We start from the raw sequence: 23,356 nt of genomic DNA, 5'->3' as shown, positions 1-23,356 counted from the left end.
AAGCGTCCACAATACCCTGTAACCTTTCTGAGTCTGTACCCTTGTTTCATAAGATACGTATAACATCTTCCTGCATTATATCATAGGTGGCAAGAATCAATATTAAAATGAGCTGTATTAAAATTTAAGAGAAAATAGTATTGGTAGTGTTATTAATAGTACAATTTGCATTTGGTGGGGATTTCTACCAAATTTCTCCTTTTTTTCCCCCACACTGTGGTTTATAATTATCAGTTTATTTTGTTATATACATATTGGATTTAGCTTTCCATAAAAGTTGCTTCTTCGGGGCACTAATGTTATATTTTATTTAACATTTAAACTGTGTGTTCCATGAATACTTTTTAATTGGCTGACATATTGTACTAGAGTTTTACTATTAAGCGATTCACTCACAATTTAGAATACTACGCAGCCCCTATTAGATTTCAGTAGTGGTTTTGTTGTCTGTTTGGGGTTTTTTTGTTGTTTTTTTTTTTTTATAAAGCTCACCAAAGAATTAACCATACAGACCTCATGCCATCCTGTGTAACCATGTAACCATGTAAGGATTTTTAGGCATTCGTTACCTGTATCTGTCTTTGTTTCTTTAAGAGTACCATCTTATTATAACAGAAATTCAGTAAGAAACTGTAGAAAATTAAAATACATTTTGAAGAATTTAAATTTAAGGAAAAGAATTGTGATGTTAATTGTATTAATTCCCTGAACTACATGTAACACTATTATATTTTTCTTTCTTTAGGATTCTGTTGCAAAGCCCCATGTGATTGTAGCAGGAGCTGCCACAGTAAGTTCTTATCTGCATTTTTATACAATGATTTTCGTTTTGTACTTAAGGACATGCTAAGAAAAAGTTAACTTATGTTAAATAGAATTCTTGATTGTCCTTACGTTTTAATTTCTATTTCTATTATAATTAATGAGACTAATGAATTTTAATCAAAAGATATGAATGAACTTCGAAAATTTGGTGTTAAATGTCAATATTTTATACCTAAAATTATATTCTTCTTGAATATTATACATTGAAAGTCTAATTTTATGTTAGCTTTTTCTAACTGCCTTCATACATATTTCATGAAATAATGTGACGATAATTTATTCTAATATTAAAGAAAAATGGGACTTATCTTAATAACTTTTGTTACAATAGAGTTAATTATATACGTTAACTTTTCTGTGATAAATAATGAATTAATGCTTGGTTTTTCCTCCTTCATAGTGGTCTATCAAGATTCACAATGGCAGCAGTGAAGCACTTTCTCAATATAAAATGAACATCACTTCCATAGCACCACTTTTAGAGAAATTGGCAAAGACTAGTGATGTTTATTGGGTCTTACAAGGTAATGGATGAGTAATGAAAAAATGTCATTTTGTATATATTTTGAGTCAGGTTTTTATTATCTCCTATTTCAAGAAATAAAATTGCTGCTTTATGAGAATAAATTTTGAAATAAGGTTTGCAAAATTAGAATAAATTTGAGTTATTTGCTTTCTTCTTTCAAACTTAAGGAAAAGACACTAATAAATACCATAAGTGAAAAATAAATAAGAAATAAAAAAATACTCTCCAAGGAGCCTCAGCAGGCAGAATGGCTGCAGTATATAACAAAAGAGAATATGTTCTATAGGCAAATGAGACGTTTACCTCTGATTTTTTTACTTCTTATAAAGTATATTTACTGTGATTGAGAAATATAGGAAAAAATTACTAAGTCTGTTTCATAATATTAGAGTCACTGAAGGTAAACATTCTTTGGAATTGACAGAATGTATTTAAATTTATGCCATCTAGTTTATATATGGTAATGAAATTCTTTAAGAGAAAGTTGACATTAGATCAACTCATTTCAAGAGTTTATTGAATGTCCGTTATTTAATGCTAGCACAATATGAAATGCCTTGGGTTTTTTTAGCAATTCAAGTTGTTTGTCAGAAACTCTTATGATTATTTCCAAGTTGAATGTCATGCTGAGAGGAATAAAAGAGCTGGTGATAATGTGTTCCATGATCTCTATTTACAGACTCCTTGTTAACCTTTCTCTTACTAAAATGAGAAAAAGTTAAATTTAAATTATTTATCAGACCTTGATCCTCAATAATATAACCTCTTAATTGTGTGAACAGATTTTGCAAAATTAAGCAGTGACAGGAAGAAAAAAAAGACTTGCTACTCTTTTTTCATTAGGCGTTCTTCTACAATCCAGTTTTAAATTCCCACCATCCAGTATCAGCCAGCATCCAAAAACTTTAAACTCTTAGGACATGCTAGAACATAAAAATGAAGATGGTACTGATTGATTAATTCAAATTGAATATAAGATAAATCTATTGCAAATCTTGGCCAGCTTTACTTTAAAATGAATTACTAAGTGCCCGGAATCCTCTGACTTGAACAACAAAATCGGAAATGGAATCAACTAAATTGGACGATCACAATTTCTACCAATAGGAATTTTTTTCAACTGTGTTTTCAATAATGTGTTTCATGTACAGATCCTGTTTATGAAGATCTATTAAGTGAAAACAGGAAAATGATCACGAATGAGAAGATAGATGCCTACAATGAAGCTGCAGTCAGTATTTTGAATAGTAGCACCAGAAATTCTAAGTCAAATGTTAAGATGTTCAGTGTTTCCAAATTAATTGCTCAAGAAACCATCATGGAATCTTTGGATGGCTTACATCTTCCGGAGTCAAGCAGAGAAACTGTAAGAATTTTTGTATCTGTCTGCAGATAGAGACTATAATAATCTAATTGTTTATAGTTATGCCATTATAAATGGTAATAAGTGATTTATTTTATTGCATTCTTAATTACTTGTAGTTATTATATCTAAACATAAATCTAGACATAATTTTGCTTTCATCACCTAACTGAATATGTAAGTCAGGGTTTTCTTATACTTTGAGAAAGAAGTTATGGAAAGGAGGAAATGAAGCTTTATTTATTGAGTACTAGTCACTCTTATTATCCCTTGTCTAATCAAGACTCTTACTATACCTTGTCTAATCAAGACACTTATAAGTTCTCAGCCCATTCATGTTTGAAAACTACTGCTTTATGTTCTGTCTTTAAACTGGCAAGGTTAATCTTCTATGATAAGCACATTTTTAATAGGTAGAATAATTTTTTATTTTTATAGTTTTTATACCCTAAACATTATTCAAGGTACATGGTAGATACTGCAAAAAAACCCAAATTGACAGATGGAAAAGGATGTTAGGTTAAGTATGAAAGAGAACTGCATAATTATGAATTTTCACATATAGTAAAACATATGTAGAGTCATTTTCTTAAAGAGCAGTGATTCTTAATCTTTTAAAGGACCACATAATCCTTTTGAGTGTTCAGCAAAAAACAATGGTTCCATTCCTCTCCTGGAGAAAAATGCACACACATACATACACATGGTTCTTCATATACTTTAAGGGACTTTCTGGAGCCCCTGGAACTGGTTAAGAACTTTGGGATGTGGCTTGTAGGCTAGTACCTACAAGAGTGCCAGGCACAGAACCCAGGGCCAAAAGGGTGAGATTTCCTAAATAATTGAGTACTTTGAATGCTTAGGCTTAAATAATATAATCATCTTAGAGTTCCAAATATGCCTAACCTATAAAGTTTTAATAAAACTAGATCTGACTGAATCTTCAACTAGACAGAATCTCGACAGCTTGCTTAGAATGATTTTGCTATAATGAAACCATGTTGAAGATTCTGTATTTTATTTAACATTAGAAATATTAAAAGTATAGTATCCTGAGTGGTCCATAAACTATAAACCAAATGAAAGGCATAGTACAAATATTTTTAGCTAAGAATTATTTTTTGTGGCAGTTGTTTTGCATTCTTTTTTTTTAATTCCTACTCTAGGACATGCTTTCTTACTTTTAGAGAGCGGTTAAGGGAGAGAGAGGGAGAGAAACATCCATGTGAGAGAGAAACATTGATTGGTTGCCTCTTGCACATGCTCTGTCCAGGGACCAAACCCATACCCAGGCATGTGCTCTGACTTGGAATCGAAACCAAAACTCTTTGGTTTACTGGATGATGCTGAACCAACTGAGCCAAACCGGCCAGGGCTACATTTTTTTTTTTATATTTAAAAACTGAGACTCTATCTTAAGTATCCTGGTATCTTCCATATTGAAAATCTGCTAATTAAAATTATTTGTTCTTTGACATCTGTCACTAATTTTTTAATCTGAGGCCATGGCCTATTAGCAGCCATGAAATTAGTGTGTTTTCTAAAAAAAAGAGAAAGAATAGAAAAATGTTAGTGTGCATTATAAGTAGTAAGGATAGGTATTGTTTCCCATATATGTGTCTGAGTCACATTAGAAAATAGGTTTTTCATTATGGATCATGGCCCAAGAAGTTTGAAAAGCCCTGAATTAGCTATTACAGATTGAAGAAATACCATTATTTGCATGAGTGTTTGGGAAATGGTAGCAAAAAGTACAAAAGCATTTTGTTTTCACTGTTGAAAAGTCAGTAGTATTCTCAGGAGAAAATCTAAAGTGAACTACATTACTGACAAGATAATAACCAAATAACTTGATTTGTTCACAGAGTGCAATGATTCTTATGAACGTGTATTGCAATAAGATACTGAAGCCTGTGGATGGTTCTTGTTGTCAGCCCCGGGCCCCTCTGACGCTAATACAGAAGCTGGCTGCTTGTTTTTTCACCTTATCTATTATCGGATATTTAATTTTTTATATAATTCATCGTAATTCTCATCGGAAGAGTAAGCCATGTACTGATTTGGAAAGTGGAGAGGAAAAGAAAAATATTATCAATACCCCTGTGTCTCCATTAGAAATACTTTTACAGTCTTTCTGCAAACTTGGCCTGATTATGGCTTATTTCTACATGTGTGACCGTGCAAATCTGTTTATGAAGGAAAACAAATTTTATACACATTCAACTTTCTTTATTCCAATTATTTACATCTTGGTTTTGGGAGTATTTTACAATGAAAATACTAAAGAGGTAAGAGTCATTTTCTTTTTAGCTCATGTTATCCTTTTTATCTCATTACAAAGTCTAGATTTTAAAAAATACATCATTTATCATGCCAGAATATACAAGCATCAGTGTAGAAGAGAACAAATGAATATTGTGATTGTACTTCTCTCCGTGGATTCTGTTGCTTTTTAAAAACAATTCGGAGGAAGTGCAGAGTGTTTCATGAAGATTATTGGAAAGTTAGAAAACAATGACCTGTAAAAAAGATGTCATGACTTAGTGTTTTTTTCCTGCATGGGGATGGAGAAAGTAGAGGGGCTTCCGATTTTATGATGGTCTTCAAACATGATATACTACTGTCTTTTATAAAGCAAAAGTATATAATTATATTAATAAATGCCTATATGCACAAGCATATTTTATATTTATATATTTATAGTCAGGCACATGTACACACAAATTAGAACTTATATAATAGTAAGGTCACTTTTCATAATATTCTGAATTTCCGATTTTAGCATTGCTGTAATTGCTCAGAATATTGGTGTACCACCTTTGTAAGGCACGATTTATTTGAATTAATAAATTCTATTGTAAGAAATAACTCATATGAGAATGATTAATCAGTTCTTTATCTCCAGTGAGAAAATCCTACGTAAAATAAGCTACGATAATAGAGCTTTTTTTCATAACAAAGTGTAACAGAACTATAAAATCTTTTCTAACTGAAATCCTGAGATTTTCTTAACAGTATAAAATGCCATTTTTTAGATTTATAAACATATCTGTCGTAGTTTAAATGTAATCTTAATATAAAACTAAGTATCAACTTAAATACTATTTAAAATCTTAGTTTATATTAGTTTTCAAATTCATATTATACTTTAAATAGTTTTATTATATCTTTTATCAAGAAATAAAATGACCATCTTTAACTGTTCCCTGCCCCCTGCCTCAGGTTCTCTTTAGCACTACTTTTATATCCCACAAGAACAATTTTAACATACTTAAATATATACTGTCCAAATAATAGCTTCATGATGAATTTTAAAACAGACTTTGGTTCTTTACACAGACTAAAGTATTAAATAGAGAACAAACAGATGAATGGAAAGGCTGGATGCAACTTGTGATTTTGATTTATCATATCTCTGGAGCAAGTACTGTAAGTATTTTGAAGTTCAGAAAATACAGGAAATAATGTCATTTTTATGTTCTTTAAGGGTACCAACGCTTTTGTTTTATATTCTCTACCCTTTAGAGACTCTTCTAATTTCCAGTCCAATCTTTCTGCCTACCCATTCTTCCCCTACCACTGGACTCTTGGAGAATATATAGTTTCAGAAGCAAAATTAATTTTTTAAAAAAGAGAAGGCAATAATTTATTTATATTTACTTGGCTTTAATTTTAATGTAGTAGAAACAGCTGATAATCTAAGGGTATTATTTCATGTCATCCTGTTGAACAACTAATTTAAAGTTATCAAGGACCTTTGTAAATGTAGATTGTAGATGATAAGTAAATTGCAAAGGATTTGGAATAGGCAAGTTACCATCAAAAGAAATCTAATTAGATAGTTGTCTATTAAAGTCTACCCTCCACCGTATGTCAGGGAGTTTAACCCACTATTTTTACACTTTTAAAGTTTGAAAACCCTGGCATCCCCTTGCCCCGTGTACCGAGAACTCAGACGCTGCCGGGGCCGTGGGAGGCCAGCTGGCGTAGGCTGTGCCCTGAGGGTGACTTTCTCCGTGAGATGGGGGTTCTTTCTTTGCTCAGCCAGTGCCTTCTGTACCTAAACACAGTCATTTTTTCCTTCTCCCTGAGTGTCTTAAAAGGCTTAGGATTCTCATGGTCTGGGGACATCTCGGATTTGGCCAGGGTAGGAAAAAAATGTATCAGAGTTGTCACATTTTAGCTATATTACAGTTAAAACAAGCTTTTGAGAGAGAACCTAGGTGTCTGATAACCACTTTTTACATAAGTTTTTATAGCGAAGATACAAACTGATTTCTATAAAATATGTTTTAAAAATTTAAGAAACTCATTCATAACTTGGGAGCTACTGACCTGTTTTCTTATTGCATTATTTGTTTATGTAAAGCACGCATCTTTAAACGGCATTTGAATCAGTGATGAATTGAGGTGACAGGGGACTGCTGCCCAGACAGGAGTATTTTAAAATTTTCATAGCAGCAGTTAAGAAGGTAAAATAATACTGGGGTTTTTCAGATATCTCAAACAAGTTGAAAACAATGTTCTTTATTGAGTCTTGTCTTTTTTTTTTTTTTTAATTAGTGATTTTATGGATGGTTTGTTCGAAGGGCAAAAGGCAGAGGAATGAAGTATAATTTCTTACTGAAATTACATGACTATGATACATATATTTGTGGCAGCAGTGAAATTCCTGTGACATAACAGCCGGAGGGACCTACTGGATTTAAGTGGCTGTGGGAGAAAACCCACAGTGAAAGATCCAAGGCGGGGGGGGGCGGGATGAGGAGAGTGAGACTTAGTGTGTAAGCCCAGTTCACAGTGTATAGGAATCACTTGGCCAATTTTCTAAAAAGTAAGTAGAGATGCATATTGAATCCTAGAATATCTCAGACATATGAATGAAGATTAAATTAATTTGGGAGGGGGGAAAAAAGGTTTTAAGAAAATACCACCTGGAGCATAATTAATTGCTGACATATTAAAGGGTGATAATAATGTAAAAAAAAAAAAAATCAGATAGAGGGAATTAATGGCAGATTAAGTTCCTCAACTCAGTGATTCCAGAAAGGATTTGGATCATAAATGGATACAGACAATTTGCCATTCTATTATAATTATTTGCCAAACTAGCATTCTAATACATCTTAGACTACATCCCAATACATCCTAAGTGACAATTTAAAAAAAAAAAAATCTGTTCTAGAAGGACATACTTTTCATTAACAGATCATTTGTTTTGATTAATTAACATATCCCTGTTCTTTTATACTGTAAGATGTTTTGGTTAGAAATTACCTGTTTCTACCTCAGCCAAGCATTATTAGTGTGGGTTATAACAGATTTTGGGACTTGATTCTTGGCCATTTGAGGGATTGCCTTACTTAAAAACTCTTTTTACTGCCATGATTATTCTAATTACTTAATATTATTTATTTCAAGTAAAATATATTAAACTTTAGTTATGCTGTGTTTTTATACTAAAATAGAATCTATATCAAAGATTACAGAGAATTCTTAATACAGATGGTTGGGCAGATCGCAATTCTTGGTATAAACATTCTTTTAAAACAATTTATATCCAATATGGATAGAATACTACAAATTTAATATGGAAAGTACAGCAAGATAGTTTGTATACAGTATGTGATTTTGTGTTCCATTGTGGGTGTTTTCCATTGAGGGTTTGTAAATAACTTTAACTTTCATGAAGGGACCTGAAGACCTTGAAGGAAATTTCATGGGACTAGAAAAACAACAGAACCAGAAGTCAGCCTAGCTGTTAATTTTGATGAAGTTGGAATTTTAAATATATTTTCATAACTAAAACTTTATTGTTAATAATACTTGGCTCATGAAAGACAAAAAGAAAAGCAGTTTAAATTAAAGGAGACTAAAGAGGAATGACAAGTAAATGCTATGTATGATCATTGACTCAAGGTTCCTAAATCAAAAACAAAATATTTTTAAACCATAAAGAATATTATTGGGACAATCAGAGAAATTTAAGTATGCATTGTACAGTAGATACCATTATATTTATGTTAAATTCCTTGGGTATGATGATAATATGATTGGGGATTTTTACTGCTTAGAAGATACCTTCTGACATATTTAGGGATGATGTCATGTGGTTTGCAACATACTTTTAAATGGTTCCATATAATATGTATGTAGATATCCATTGTACTGTTATTGCAACTTTTCTGTTGGTTGAAAATATCTTAAAATTAAAAAGTTGATAAAATTATTACATGAAATTTGTAATAAACATTGTCAGAAACTTGGCAAATTGTTGTGATAGTGTTTAATTCCATTTAAACCTATTGTTTTTACTGTTTAAACAGAACCAAGTTCCAACCTTGTAGGCCTAGCCCCAGTCTTGAAAGGACTTGAAAGGAGATTGGTTAAAGTGACTAGTAATGGTTAGCTTAGGTTTGACATCTGTTTTTCAAATACTTGTAGAACTATTAGATGTAAGATTGATTAAGCCTGTGCATATGGCTTTAGAGCTACTCTTCATTAGGGTAACCACTTGCCACAGGTGACTATTGAGCACTTGGAATGTAGCCAGTCGGAATTAAGGCGTGCTATACTATATACAGTAAAACACAAACCAGATTAAGTATGATTAATTATAATCAATACATACTAACTTGAAAAACTATTTAACAAATGATATTAAATATCTAATTGCATGTTGGAACAATATTTTAGATATATTGACCTAAACTAATTTTTAGTTTCACTTGTTTCTTTTAACTTTTTAAAAATTCACTGTGTGGCTCACTTATTTCTCCTGCACAGCAGTGCCCTAGAGAGCTGAAGTTGGTGATAGTTTATGTGAGTTACATTTCAACTTTTCATGAAAAGCAACTTCATAGCAGTTTAGGCCCATCTGAAAATGGAATGGATTGCCTTTGGAATTTGTATGTTTTCGCCTTCTAAAAAGTGCTTAGATACTTGAAGGGAATATTTTAGAGAACATTCAAGAATTGAGTAAGGGCACAGGTTTAGAATAGGTAAACCCTGAGCTATTTATATACTGCATTTTCCACTTTCATCCCTGTGATTTTAATATGTTACACCTTCATTGAAACTTTCTGATCTAATGATGAGATCAGACATTTAAAAAAAACTAATGATAAAGAACAATAAATAAAAAATCTGGTATATAAATTGTTGATAGTCTAGCAACTCAGAGAAAGGAGAAACAACTTTCATCTGAGAGTAAAGATTGGAAATTTTGAACAGGGCTCTAAAGAAGAATAGAATTTGAATAAGCAAAAAAGCGTTCAGGAAAAGAACATTCCAGGATAGAATAAACAGGTAACAAAGAAGAGGTCAAAAGCAAGCACAAAGAGGGCCAGTTCAGGAGACAGGAAATCTAGCAGTTTGGCTAGAGTGTGGCTATGTTAAAGAATTTGTGAAATATTATAGACTGAGAGTTGTTTCCCTTCAAGAAAAAAAATACTGTCCCTCAGAAAAGAAAAAGGTGTGTTCAAGGATACATTCAAGGATATATACAAAAGATGCATACATTCCAGGCCTCATAAAGTCTATTTAAGGTGTCTGCTTAATTATTTTATTTTATCCTACAAAGCTTCACTTGGGAAAGACACATTAACCAAAGTGGCAAATAAGCGGTGGTAATGCTGGTTGACTACGAAGGTGATCAGAGGAGTCTATAAAATAGAAGCCAAGAATATCTATGTAAATTTGGTAATTATCCCTTAAAGAATGGCCTTATAAATGCAAGGGCTGGATGGCATCGAACAGTTCTTTAAAAGATAATTTTTAAAAACAGTGTACTAGTTATATTATAGAGATCATGAATATGCATCTAAAGGACCAGTGGTTGGTGGACGGGTGGAATGACTGTTCTAAGGTTGTGAGAATTAGGACTTGGAAATGAGATAGTATTTCTAGTGACTCCCATAAAATATGTATTAGAAATATGGTGTACCCCTTTTTCATTTAACCTCAAAGTGAAGAAGTAATACTTTGAGAAGCCATGGCAAGTGATAAAGATCTTGGTCATAATGAAACATTTGTGTAGGAGTGTAAAATAAAATTATTCTATAAAATAAGAGTGGGAGGGAAATGTTTCTAAATTATGTCTGCATGTTTTTAAATATGTATGTTTTGCTAAATTAATATATTAAGTAGTCATGTGACCATTTTATTTATAAGCTTAATGTCTATATATTTAACAGGGCTAAAAATGTAGAGTTTTTTTCTTGTTTTTTATCTTCTCACTGGGTAAATGTGAAAACCAGAGTGCTGGTTAATGATTATAGATTTCATACATTTAGTTCTGACTGGAAGAAATACACAGTGTGCTTTATATTAACTCATGCATTTCTCACAAGAACCCTTTGAGGAAAGAGATGATAGTCTCATTTTGCAGTTCAGAGAACTCAGACTTAAAATCACATAGCTAGTAAGTGGCAGAACCAGAATTGAAATCTAGGTCTGATTCCAAAATCTACATTTTTATCCCCTACTATAATGCCTAACTTTTGAGAATAAATCTTTTCATTGAGCTAATGCCAAATGACAATGATGATTCATTATCTTGGTTAAAAGTACTGGTTTTGATAATTCAAGGTATAGTTAGTGCCAGCATATGTTTTACCTATTTATTTTTGTCAACAGTTTTTGCCTGTGTACATGCACATTCGGGTTCTGGTTGCCGCATATCTATTTCAGACGGGGTATGGACATTTCTCTTACTTTTGGATCAAAGGAGACTTTGGAATCCATAGAGTATGTCAGGTAGGAAACACATTCAGTTATTTTCTTTTTCTTTCAGATCAACATGCTTTCATGCCTAACCTGATAAAATATAAATATTGTCATTATAAGACCATGAGTAATTTGAATTTATGAAATAGCACTTTAAAGTTGTGTTGTTTCTGCATTCTCTGGTTAATAATTCGAGATAAATTATTACTGAGGGAAGGGAACATACAATGGAGATGAATGTATAATGAAAGCACTGGTACACAAGGGACAATGTTGCTGATTCACGTTAGCTTTGTAGAAATGTGAGGTCACCTGGAATAATTATGCAGTAATATCCTACATTTTCTCTCTGTAAGAAGAAGAAGAATATTTATTAAGTTTCTACCTTGTTCTAGGTGATTTCTGAACATTATTTTACTTTCCCCTCATTACAGTCCTGCGTTGTGATCTTCACGTATGCAGACAAGGACAGTGAGGCTCAGAGAGGTTAAATAATTTGCCTGTGGTCACATAGTAAGTGGCGCAGCTCCGATTCCAGTTCCTCAAATTCTTTGTTCTTTGAATGACATCACACTGTCTGAAATGACAGTTGCATAAGTCTCAAAGATTCTGTTTAATTTGAGTAATATCATTTTGTACATATGACAACTTTCAATTTAATCCCAAATGGGGTAAATCAACGTTAATTAGAGATGAAATGGATACCTTTGCTCGAGGTAATCTAATCTCCGCTTATAAACTGGAGCCCTAGGAAGGAGATTTATAATTCTTTGCCTACATTTAACATGATAGAACTTGTAGCCAGAGGACAGCTCAGGCTGGTGCTTTGCTGGGACTTAGTTAATATAATGATGCATAAATATTTTATATTCAGCTCTTTCCAGGGATTGTAGAACAAATATAATTTTAGGGATCAGTTGTTATTTTTGTTTTAAATAAACATTTATAATTTGTCAGAGATAATCTGTCTTTGCTCTTCGTGAATATGTGGAATGAAAACCATTTTCTTCTCCTTTTTAATAGGTCTTATTTCGTCTCAATTTCCTGGTAGTGGTGTTATGTATAGTAATGGATCGGCCTTATCAATTCTATTACTTTGTCCCCTTGGTCACTGTATGGTTCATAGTCATATATGTTACTTTAGCACTTTGGCCTCAAATAATCCAAAAAAAAGCAAACGGTAAATATACTCTCTTACTTATGTTAATAAATATATTCTTTCAATGTACTAAATTTCTTTTTAGTTGCTAAAGGCTATTATTTTTATTGAGACATGTAAACAGCTACTTACTTATGTGTGGTTTTGACATTTTGAAAATTGGTTCTTCAAAATTGTTTCTAAACTTTTGCAGCTAAGTACATAACACAACAGTACAGAATACTTATCTATATTATATGTTTTCTTAATTTAAATTTTTCAAAGCCATTTTACCTGTTGACAAATGCAAGTTATCAGATGGTCTTGTACAGAGCCTGAATGGAGAAAGCTAGAGGAGGAGGGAAAGCCGGACAGGGCTCTCGTCTCCTACATGCTGCTTCAGTCTTAACAACTCTGCTTTATTTAATTTCTTATATATATTGAGATTTTGAATAAACATTCATTTGCAAAAAGGCTTTTCATGTCAAACAAGTATAAAAACCACTAATGTACTTTATCTTCAAGGCAACCCTTTAAACAGTTATCATAAGGAAACCTAAGTGTCCCGAAAGCTGTCATCTTCAAATTTTCACATAGCCAGTTACTGACAGTGTTCAGAGTGAGGCTGTCGGTGCTTACCTTAATGCTACCCGCCACCGCAAGATCGTGTCTTTGTTAAAATCGTTTTCATAATGTATTTAACTTATCCAAATATTGTGTATCAAAAAATGTTTTCTGTTGACTTTCATTATAATAGGAAGGAGTTGAGTTTCCAGTCTTTAATAAAGTCCATTAGTGTCTTTGGACAGTCTCTGTAGTTTAATTCCTTGACATAAACCAAAATATTAACCAAATGAATAATCAATGTGTACACTGAACACGTAACTTAAAACACGTATATGTTAAAATATCGTTAAATTCTAGTCTATTAGGTAGTTCTTAAGCTCTCTTTTCAGAACTTTAATGTTTAAGCAGTCTCACCTAAGTTATATTCACCACGAGTGTCTGTTAGAATTATTTCGAACCTATTGTTCCAAATTTTGTTGTAACTTTCAATAATAAATAGGTGTAATTGAATCCAGGAGGTGTTTTCAAATATATTTATAGTGGATGAACAGCAGGTATCAGATACGTGTTGTAGCCCCATTCCTAACAAGGACCTTCCACCTTCTTTCTTTTTTTGTCCTACTTGTAACTTGAACTACTTAGGTAGATTTTGTCACCAATAAGCAGCTGTAAATTATATTAAAAACTATGCAGTATATTAATATGAAATAGTACTTAATGTTTTTAATGTAAATTTACATTTTTTAGTAAATTAAATATTCTCTCTCTTAGGAAATTGTTTCTGGCATTTTGGCTTACTGTTGAAACTAGCCTTCTTGCTGTTATGTATATGTTTTTTGGCATATTCTCAGGTTTGTACAATCTTTTTAGTTTATATTTTGTTCTACTTTATTTTAGTGTTCAAGTCTATTAAGGTATGTGAGAAGAGTTAGAGCTTCTTTTTAGCTTCATTTTCTAATGACTGTAATAAAAGTGTCATTCTGTAGTTGACTACTCAGTGTAGTTCTTTTGAGACCTACTTTTGTTACCCCTGTTTTTGTTGTAAGAGCAATTTAAAGCTCTTCCTCTGGCAATTGTTCAAAACCCATTTTACTTGATCAATCAAACGTTTATTGAATGCCTCTTATAAGACACTACTCTAAGTGGAGATCAAAATTCTCTTGACAGATTTCGCAGCTTGGTTTGTGCATTATTCATTGTGGCAAAGTGTTACTTGATTTTTCCATAACTGCATAGAGTAAAATTTTGGCAGTTAATAAAACCAACTTAAGAGCAAAGGGATTTGTATATATGTAGTATGTTTAATGTCATTAAAGTTTTGGTGATTTCCTTACCTCTAACCTTCTATGGTGATTGAGATTTTCTCAGCTGCTTTAGGAGGGTGGCAGCCTGCTGCTACCCGCTGGCTTCGCCCGTCAGGCAGGCATCATTTGGGCAGCATGATATTTAAACAAAATATTTTAATTTGAATGCCTAGAGTGGTGACATATCCTGCAGTTTGCTTCTGTCTCCCACACTGTCTTAACTACCTGGCTCCATCAGGTGCAAATGCCATCTAAGGCGGGTGGGGGGAGTAGTTCTGTACAGCTGGTTTTTTGCTTGTTTTGTAGGCTTTCATATATATTTTCATACTTAAAAATAAAGCATTTATATTTCTGCCTGACCTCTAAGGGTTTTTTGCAGCAGCCATATGAAATAATAAGGAAACGGTAGGCAAATGTAGAAAGAAATAGCCAGGTAACTGTAACAACTGCTTAACAGTCATTCATTAAAGTTCCCAACACTCTGCGGTGCATCTGAGCGGGGAAAAGGAAGGTGGACCAGAGGTTCAGTGAGGGCTCAGGAGGGTTCCCTGCCCCGGCTTAGTGTCGGCCATTGGACAAGAGAGAACCTAGCTAAGAGTTATTGATAAGAAACAAATTTTAAATCAGAAATAAAGTGGTACCATATAAATACATCACGTATAAGTGATACATAAGATCAAATCTAATAGTTATATACCTACTGGATCATATTTCTGTATTTCATATCGTATGCATATATGGTTTATAAGTATGTCATATTGCAAATTTTTTAAAGAATCATCCTTAATATTCTGAGGGATAGCTAGGACCTATTTTTAATAAGCTATAAGCATTTTAAATTCTGTGGTGAAATGGGGAATATTATATTTTATTAAAATAATATTTTTATGACCTTATGATTCATCATATCTAAAATAATACCGTTTTCATATTTTTCCTAAATTATCAGCCTTTTAAAAAGTTGTAATGTTACATTTTTTTAATGCTGTGGCATTAGGTCTAATAATGGAGCTTTCCTTAATAGAGTTTGTCGTCATTCTTTAGTCTGGAAATTGAGGTTTTTGTTCTCTTTGAAAGACTTCATTAATGTGCAGGAATGTACCCAAGACTTCTGCCTCTTCATTCTCAGATTTTCCAGGCTGTCAGATTAATAAAAGGGTACAATTCACTAACTTCACCAGAGTAAAACTGTAAACTTTGTTTCAAAAGCCAGTAATGGCACTTGGGAATGGTTGATTGATTAAGGTGACTAATTCAGAGGATTCTTTTAACTCATATGGTTAATTATAGACTATTAAGGACATTTAGAGAAAGAAAAACTATTTTTTAACTTTAACCATCATTTTTTAGGTTATTTATACCATATTGACTGAAGTCTTGTGTTTTTGTATTTTCATCAATAAATATTAGCTGTTTGTGTACCAGATTTAAAATATTAAATGGAATAATTTTCCAGTTACCAGCTTGTTCTTTTTAAATTTTTCAGTCTTGGTAGCCTTTCATGTGCAATGAAAGTAAGTTAACAGGAATGTTTTAAGTCGTCTATATTAGCTATTAGTAAAATAAATTTATTTTCAGATGAATTTCAAATGAAGTGGTATTTTTAAATGAAATAAATAGAATATAAACACTGTGGGTGATCCTTATGTAATCCTAACTGTAGAACACTATAGATTATTATAGTACAAGTATTGACTTGGACCATCTTAACTTATTTTCTGGATTCCTTTTTTCAGGGTGCATTTGAGAAGATCTTTTCTCTTTGGCCATTGTCCAAGTGTTTTGAACTGAAAGGGAATGTATATGAATGGTGGTTCAGATGGAGGTTAGACCGTTACGTATGTATTTACCTTGTGATCTTTGGCCATTTCAAACTGTACTTTAAAAAAATTCTTTGGAAAAATTAAATATTTTGTATTTAGTTTTGGAATAGGGAAACATGTTGATTTGGTAAATCAAAGCAGCCCTGTCCCTTTACTTTTTTATAGCAGAGAAAGAGTGTGTGTGTGTGTGTGTGTGTGTGTGTGTGTGTGTGTGTGTATCAGCAGAAAAATACTATAAAAAGTGTCTGTAATATGGTCTTTGTTTGAGTCATAATTTTGACCTACAGGTGATAGATACTTCATGTATATGCTTCAGCCACACAACACAATATACATTGGGCCCCAATATATGCTCTCGTGTTCGTGTTGGTCTATTAGAGAAAGAAGACATTCCTCCATGCTTCTAAACCTTACAACTTAGTTTAAAATCCAGGAATACTACTTATAATTGGGTGCTAAAATGTGGAGTAGGAATTTGGAAGTTTGCAAAGAAGGAGAGAGAAGTGTCATGGAGGCTTCCGTGAATTTAATCTTGAAGGATGGTTATGATTCAGTTGGCCAGCAGAATGTAAAACATCTAGCACAGCATTTGGAAAATAATAGACACTGAATAAATATCGATTACTCCTCTTTACTTTTTTCCCTTTTTCTCCCGTCTTTTACTTATTCCAGTTTTCATTCAACAAATGTTTTCTTGGTGCCTGTTTCTGTGCCTTTCCCTGGTTTCCAACACCTGTGCATTTTCCACTGAACTACATTGTTTCAGAACCAGGCATTAATAAAGAGCTTTGCTAAGGTCATACCACGTAATTTTAAATCTTCAGCTTTCTCATTAGAGCAGTCTGCTATGAGATGCTAGTCTTTTTTAAAAAAAAGAAAGCTTTCTAGTCCACCATATTTTTTCACTCTAAAGTGCATATACTCCTATTTAAAAGTATAAATTTGCTATTGTTATTGTTTTATTTAACTGAGAGAAGTGCCAATATGAAATGTTTTACCTTGGTTTAATACAATTAAATTTTATCATTTGCCTTCAGAATAAGTTTTTATTATTTTTAAGTTGTATTTTTTCACTTGCTGCTGAAACTGCTCAGAACGAGCCATTTTATCTCCTGTTACAAGAGATGTTTGCTTGCCTCTTGCTTATAGTTTGTAACAATCATGGGGTTTATTTCATTGCTTAGAGTTTTACTCTTGAAGTTTAAGTCCTAGAAACTCTGAAACTTTAAGCTTTTAACCTACCTACTTTATACATGTTCTTCTCATTACCAGATATTTTGCTATTTGTCTGAAGGTAGCTGTTTAAAACAAATTTTGTCTCCTTATTTTTCAGGTAGTCTTTCATGGAATGTTGTTTGCTTTCATTTATCTGGCGTTACAGAAGCGTCAAGTACTTTCAGAAGGAAAGGGTGAACCTCTCTTTTCAAACAAAATCTCAAATATTCTATTGTTTATTTCAGTAGTTTCTTTCCTGGTAAGTTTCAAAATGGAATCTTCTGATCTTCCAACATCCTAATTTGTATAGAAAATTAATTTTGAGAGAGAAGAATTTATTCAATTACTTTTTAGTAAATAAAATCTTTACAATTCTTTTTCCCTCTATTTTCCATTTGAACATAAATTCTGAAGTGAATACATATACAAATTAAATATGAAGACTAACTGAGAGTGAGGTGGAATTTTAGAAATTGTAATAAACTGGGGGAAAAATGTAAATGTGAGGTGTGTGACGCGAAAAGCCATCCTGCCTCGCGATCGCGATTTCCAGGGAAGTGCAGGCCTGCGCCCCTCTCTGCACGCTTGTGTTTCGGGCGTTCAGACCCGAAACAAGTGAAGAGCAAAACTGTGGGAAGTTTTCATTGAAGCTTTTTAAATAACATAATGAAGTGTACTCTTATAAATAAAAACAATTTTAACATTTTCTGGGAGTGCTACCTCTGTAAGGCCTCGCTGTTTTTGTAAACTGATTCGTGTATTTTTGTTTTAGACCTATTCCATCTGGGCGAGCAGTTGTAAAAACAAAGCAGAGTGCAATGAACTCCACCCATGTGTTTCTGTTGTACAGGTAATTATCTTGATGTAGAGAAATTGTGATTTCTTAATCTTGATAAGAATGCAGTCTTAAGAGGCAAAAATACTGGAGATCAACTTTTTAAAATGTAGGTGTATTAATCTTTCTAAGCCCTACTTTCCTCTATCATAACAGGGAAATTAAAATCTCTTTTAAAGGGTTGTTATATTAAATGTATGGAAATGATCAGTATTTGTCACTTAATCGGCACTTAGAAAATGTTCATTGTAATTGTTATATTTGCTTTTAACAATTTTTTAAATTTATGTAACAGATATTTGATTCCAAGTGTGTGCTAGATACTATGATGAAAGATACAATGGTGACCGTATCAGACATACTTCCTACCCTTATAGTGCCTACATTCTATTACAGATAATAATCACATAATTACCATGTAATTATAAAAAGAAGTACATGATGCAATAAGAGAACGTCATGAGGAGATGCAACCTAGTTGGAGCTGGAGTGATTTGGAGGGGTGAAGGCACAGCGACAGCAGGAACTCAGGCCTGTGGTGGGAAGGAGCATAGCTCACTCAAGGGACTTACTGCAGAAGGCCATCGGGGTGGGCGCTTGAAGAGCCCAGGACCAGAGAAGGATGCGGTAGTGACTGGGGAGGTGGGCAGAGGCTAGAGGCAGCTCAAAGCAGATTTACATTTTTACAGAGATAGTACGTTGTGACTAGTGCAGTGGTGATTAAGTATAGGGTGCTTTAGAAACACATGGGAATTCTTCCGAACCCGGCAAGGTTCTTGGAGACAATAGTGTCTAAGCTGAGGCCTGAAAAAATGAGTAGCCCAGAAAAGAGGAGCAGGGAGAATTTCTGCAGGATCTTTATGGAAGAATCAAAATTATATCGGGACTTTATGAATTTTGCCACATAAATGTGTTATCTCTTTCTAAACAAAGGTCTTCAAAGAGGGTTCATAGTTTTTCCAAAACATAAAACTGTTCAGCCATGCACCACCTAGGATCTGCAATAGTATGCAATATACAGACCCCATGTTTGAGAAATCCAGTTTGGATGGATGCTAGAACAAAAATAACTTGCTAATACTTGCTAATAATCTGTTTGGGGGGGAAATCCAGTTTGGATGGATGCTAGAACAAAAATAACTTGCTAATACTTGCTAATAATCTGTTTGGGGGGGGAAAACATGTACTTGTCAAATTTAAGAATATAAAGAATAAAGTTATGACTTGAAGGAAAGCAAAAATGCTTTTAATGAACAGATTATTAATATTTATATTTATGGTTTTTTCTTTAGATTTTAGCCTTTATTCTCATAAGGAACATCCCTGGATATGCCCGTTCTGTTTACAGTTCATTTTTTGCTTGGTTTGGGAAAATTTCTTTAGAGGTTGGTACATTAATATTTTGCTCTACCTTACACAACCAAGTGTTATTTATATGTGCTTGTGTGCATGTATGTGTGTATATGTGCCTATGTGTGACTCTTAACATTTTTTTAACCAAAGCTGTGTTATTTATGGAATTATAGGGGGAAAAGTTCAGTACCTTCAAAAGTAGTAATGTAGAATTTCTTAAAGCTTTATTTAAATGACTAGAGATAGATGACTTTCATGGTGTTCTTCATGTTGTTTTAAGCTTTGAAGCACACTCAGGATGCTGAGATTGGAAGAAAGAAAATGAAATAGATATAAATGAAATTTATGAATAGACACAAATGAAATCAAGCTGAGGGGTCTTTGATTTTGTTTTTCATCTCCATAATTAAATATGATATTACTGGAATTTACATTATAATGCTTACAATAAAATTTATCCTTATGATTGGAAATTTGGGGAAAATTTTAAAACTCATTATATTATATGTCTAATACCTAACATGAAGTTACCTACAAAATCAGTTTATAGTAGGTTTTAAAATACATTCTGAACTTTCTGAGCTTTTTTTGAAACAGTATATTTTAAAACAAAATTCATATTGTAATTAGAAAGAATTTTTAGAGCACAGGATTTATTTAAAAGATACATTTTTTAGTGTAAGATTTATTAAGTTTTCTTTAAAATGGGGAAGTAAGTTTCTGAGGTCTTGAACAGATGTTCTATTATTTTTAAGGCACATTTGTAAGAGAGATTACGTAGAATTTAGATGCTTGGTCATGAATGGCTTACCAAGTCATTCAGCGGACTAAAGAATATTTATTTTGCAAGCCCCTTAATATTTAAAGCATGAGAGTTTTTTAATCAACTTTAATGGAATTAATTTACTATTTAATGTTTCTGTTAAAAATACAGGAATGCCATAGTCCTCATTTGTTGAAGTAACTGAAGCATATTTCTACTCTGATATTTTGAAGCAGTGTGATGAAAGAACCACATTTGTAATCACAATCAAAAGAAATAGTGTAATTATCCTATATGTATACTCATAGAACTTGAAATATACTTTAAAAACATGTGAATATAGTTCAGAACACTAGCTTGGCCATTCATAGCAAACATGAAGGGATCTTAAATATCCTGCCATTTCCCACTCAAATATATAGATACATAAACGTATTCACAAATACAGTGTCTGTCACAAATAATGATCCTTTTTTATTACAAAATCATAAGTATATAATTCTGTAACATAACAGTATCACACTCAAACACACATATGACATTTTAGGTGAAGTGTTCAAATTAAAACTATAAATTATTACACCCTTATTATATTACTCTGCCAACACACTCAAGCATGCGTTACTTCTGCCGGATCCTGTATATACATACATAAATACGTTGTACACACACTGGTATGCATGTAGGTTTATAGCTAGATACACAGTCCTTCTTTATTTGATGTCTGAATACAAGAGTCCAGACATCGTTTTGTCACTTCTATGTCATGCAAAGAAATGTTTATCAATTTAGAGGGTTCCTGTTGCTCATTTCTTGAGTATTTTGAAGCAGTGCTTCAGCACGAAGGAGTTCTGGAGAGTAGACTCAGCAATGGACTTTTCAAGACCAGCAGGGAAACAGAACTAAAAGACCTTGGAAAAGCCTACTAACATAATTATGCTATCAAAAGTTTAGGAAAAATGTTATATATTCATGGCCCCCCTGTATGTATCTAACTTTAAATATCTTTCCTCCTAGCTATTTATTTGCCAATATCACATATGGCTGGCAGCGGACACCAGGGGAATCTTGGTGCTCATACCCGGAAACCCTATGCTCAACATCATCGTCAGCACTTTCATATTTGTTTGTGTGGCACATGAAATTTCTCAGATCACTAATGATCTTGCACAGATCATTATTCCTAAAGATAACTCTTCTCTGATGAAAAGGTTGGCATGTATAGCTGCATTTTTTTGCGGACTTCTCATTTTATCATCCATTCAGGATAAGACATTAAGTTCCTAAAATTCTATAAAACTTAAACTCTTCAAGCTAACTTTGTGTCTGCCTAGAGGAGAAAAGCGTCTATCTGGAGATGTAATTGTATATGTAAATAACAGTTTGTGTGGTCTGAGGACAGCTCAGCGGTGTCTGTTGAACACGTGTGGTTGTATATATTGGAAATGTACATATCCCGTGTGAAATAAAAAAAATTGATGAAACAGACTGCATTGTATAAGATTGCATGTGAAAAGTCTTTTCTACTGGATCTGTATTTCCATTTATAAATGATTTTAAGTTAACATATGAAGGCAGGGAAATAATTACCTTTCCAGTAAAAAGTACAGATAATTTAATTAGCTTAGTGTCACACTGTTTTGATATTTACTAAATTTGTGGTAAAAAGATTGTCTACACCTGTATTCATCATGGAAATTCCTAGTTCACTGAAAACTTCTCACTCAAGAATAACTACAGTATTGTTTTCTTATCCTATGTGCAATGATGTGGAGTGATAAACAGTATGCCTTTAATTTATATGTGTTCTTTTTCTGCTGTTAGGTGTTTTCTGACATGATGTTTTTTTTTTCTAACTGTGGTTTTCAGGTATATGAGCCTAAATCTTTGTACACTTTGTCTCACAGAGTTGGTCTAGGCTCCATGACAGGGTTTTGTCATTGTTGATGTTGCTTTTTTTTTATAAAAAGGCCAAATTTTCTTTCTAATTCAAACATTCACCTGTTTTCTTTTCTTAAGCTACGCCAGTGTACTATCAGTTACCCTGTGGATCCATTTAATATGTTTTCCCCTGAATAATTTTTATATATTATTTCCAATGTTTGGAAAACTCTTTATAACCATTTTGTTATTTCTTATTACGCCCTCCTATTTTTTTAAAAAATATTTATCAATCTAAACTTGTATAGTCCAGTAAAGATTCAAGTTGTTATGAGTGAGATATATGACCATCGGTAGAATTTTATGTAAACCAGTGACTTTGGGCAATATATGTTTTTTGGTTTGGTTTGGTTTGTTTTGGTGTTGTTAAAAGCTAACTATTAGAGGTATAAATTTATTTATCTGTTGTACAGATTTTATTATGACTTTTAATGTTTGAAAGATTGCACTTGTTTGCTCTTAATATGTGTGGGGTAAAATATATTTTCTGTTTGTGGTATATGAAAATATGGAGTAATTTAAACAGTAAATAAACATTCTGTGGATGCTTATTTTTGTATTGGCAAAGTATCAATTAAACTATATGTGTTCTTTTTTTAAAAAGCTTGATCCATTAATGGTTTGTTTAAATGTCTAATTAATTTCCTCAGCTTAAATTTACTTTTTCAAACTCTTGGTATATAGGGGTAGAGCATGGTGATAGTTGAAAAAGGAATAATTTACTTATCAGAGCTTTGGAGAATAATCTGCCTGTCAACCCAGAAAATTTAAGCGTTATGTTTTATTAGTAGTCTTATTTGCAGATTTTTAAAATTTGTTATTTCTTTAGCACTATATTTATGTATTAATGGTATCTTCTCACTAATTGAGGACTATTTCTTGGACAGAAATGTGTGTTCTTTCCTTTTCTCTCTTCTTCTGCCCTTACTTAATCTTTTGACATTTCTCAGATAGACAATTGTAATGATTCATTGCT

At 32.6% G+C, this 23,356-nt stretch overlaps 1 protein-coding gene across 2 annotated transcripts in view; it reads left to right on the top strand.

Moving 5' to 3' along the window:
* Positions 1–23,062, top strand: part of CASD1 (CAS1 domain containing 1) — a 44,682-nt gene extending 21,620 nt beyond the window's left edge. For both annotated transcript variants that reach the window (XM_054564618.1, XM_054564619.1), the window contains exons 6-18: positions 746–790; positions 1,226–1,349; positions 2,503–2,717; positions 4,580–5,002; positions 6,054–6,143; positions 11,352–11,471; positions 12,465–12,621; positions 13,918–13,997; positions 16,187–16,288; positions 17,607–17,747; positions 18,261–18,338; positions 19,616–19,708; positions 21,457–23,062. In XM_054564618.1, coding sequence (XP_054420593.1) covers positions 746–790; positions 1,226–1,349; positions 2,503–2,717; positions 4,580–5,002; positions 6,054–6,143; positions 11,352–11,471; positions 12,465–12,621; positions 13,918–13,997; positions 16,187–16,288; positions 17,607–17,747; positions 18,261–18,338; positions 19,616–19,708; positions 21,457–21,726 — 1,938 coding nt within the window. In that variant the 3' untranslated portion in view covers positions 21,727–23,062. The remainder of the gene's footprint in view (positions 1–745; positions 791–1,225; positions 1,350–2,502; positions 2,718–4,579; positions 5,003–6,053; positions 6,144–11,351; positions 11,472–12,464; positions 12,622–13,917; positions 13,998–16,186; positions 16,289–17,606; positions 17,748–18,260; positions 18,339–19,615; positions 19,709–21,456) is intronic.
* The last annotated feature ends 294 nt before the right edge of the window (positions 23,063–23,356 follow it).

This window comes from Pteronotus mesoamericanus, unplaced genomic scaffold (assembly GCF_021234165.1).
Source record: "Pteronotus mesoamericanus isolate MK-2021 breed Mesoamerican mustached bat unplaced genomic scaffold, CSHL_Meso_final scaffold_85, whole genome shotgun sequence".
NCBI lineage: Eukaryota > Metazoa > Chordata > Mammalia > Chiroptera > Mormoopidae > Pteronotus > Pteronotus mesoamericanus.
The sequence above is the reverse complement of the archived record's forward strand: the minus strand, read 5'-3'. Positions and strand labels throughout refer to the sequence as shown.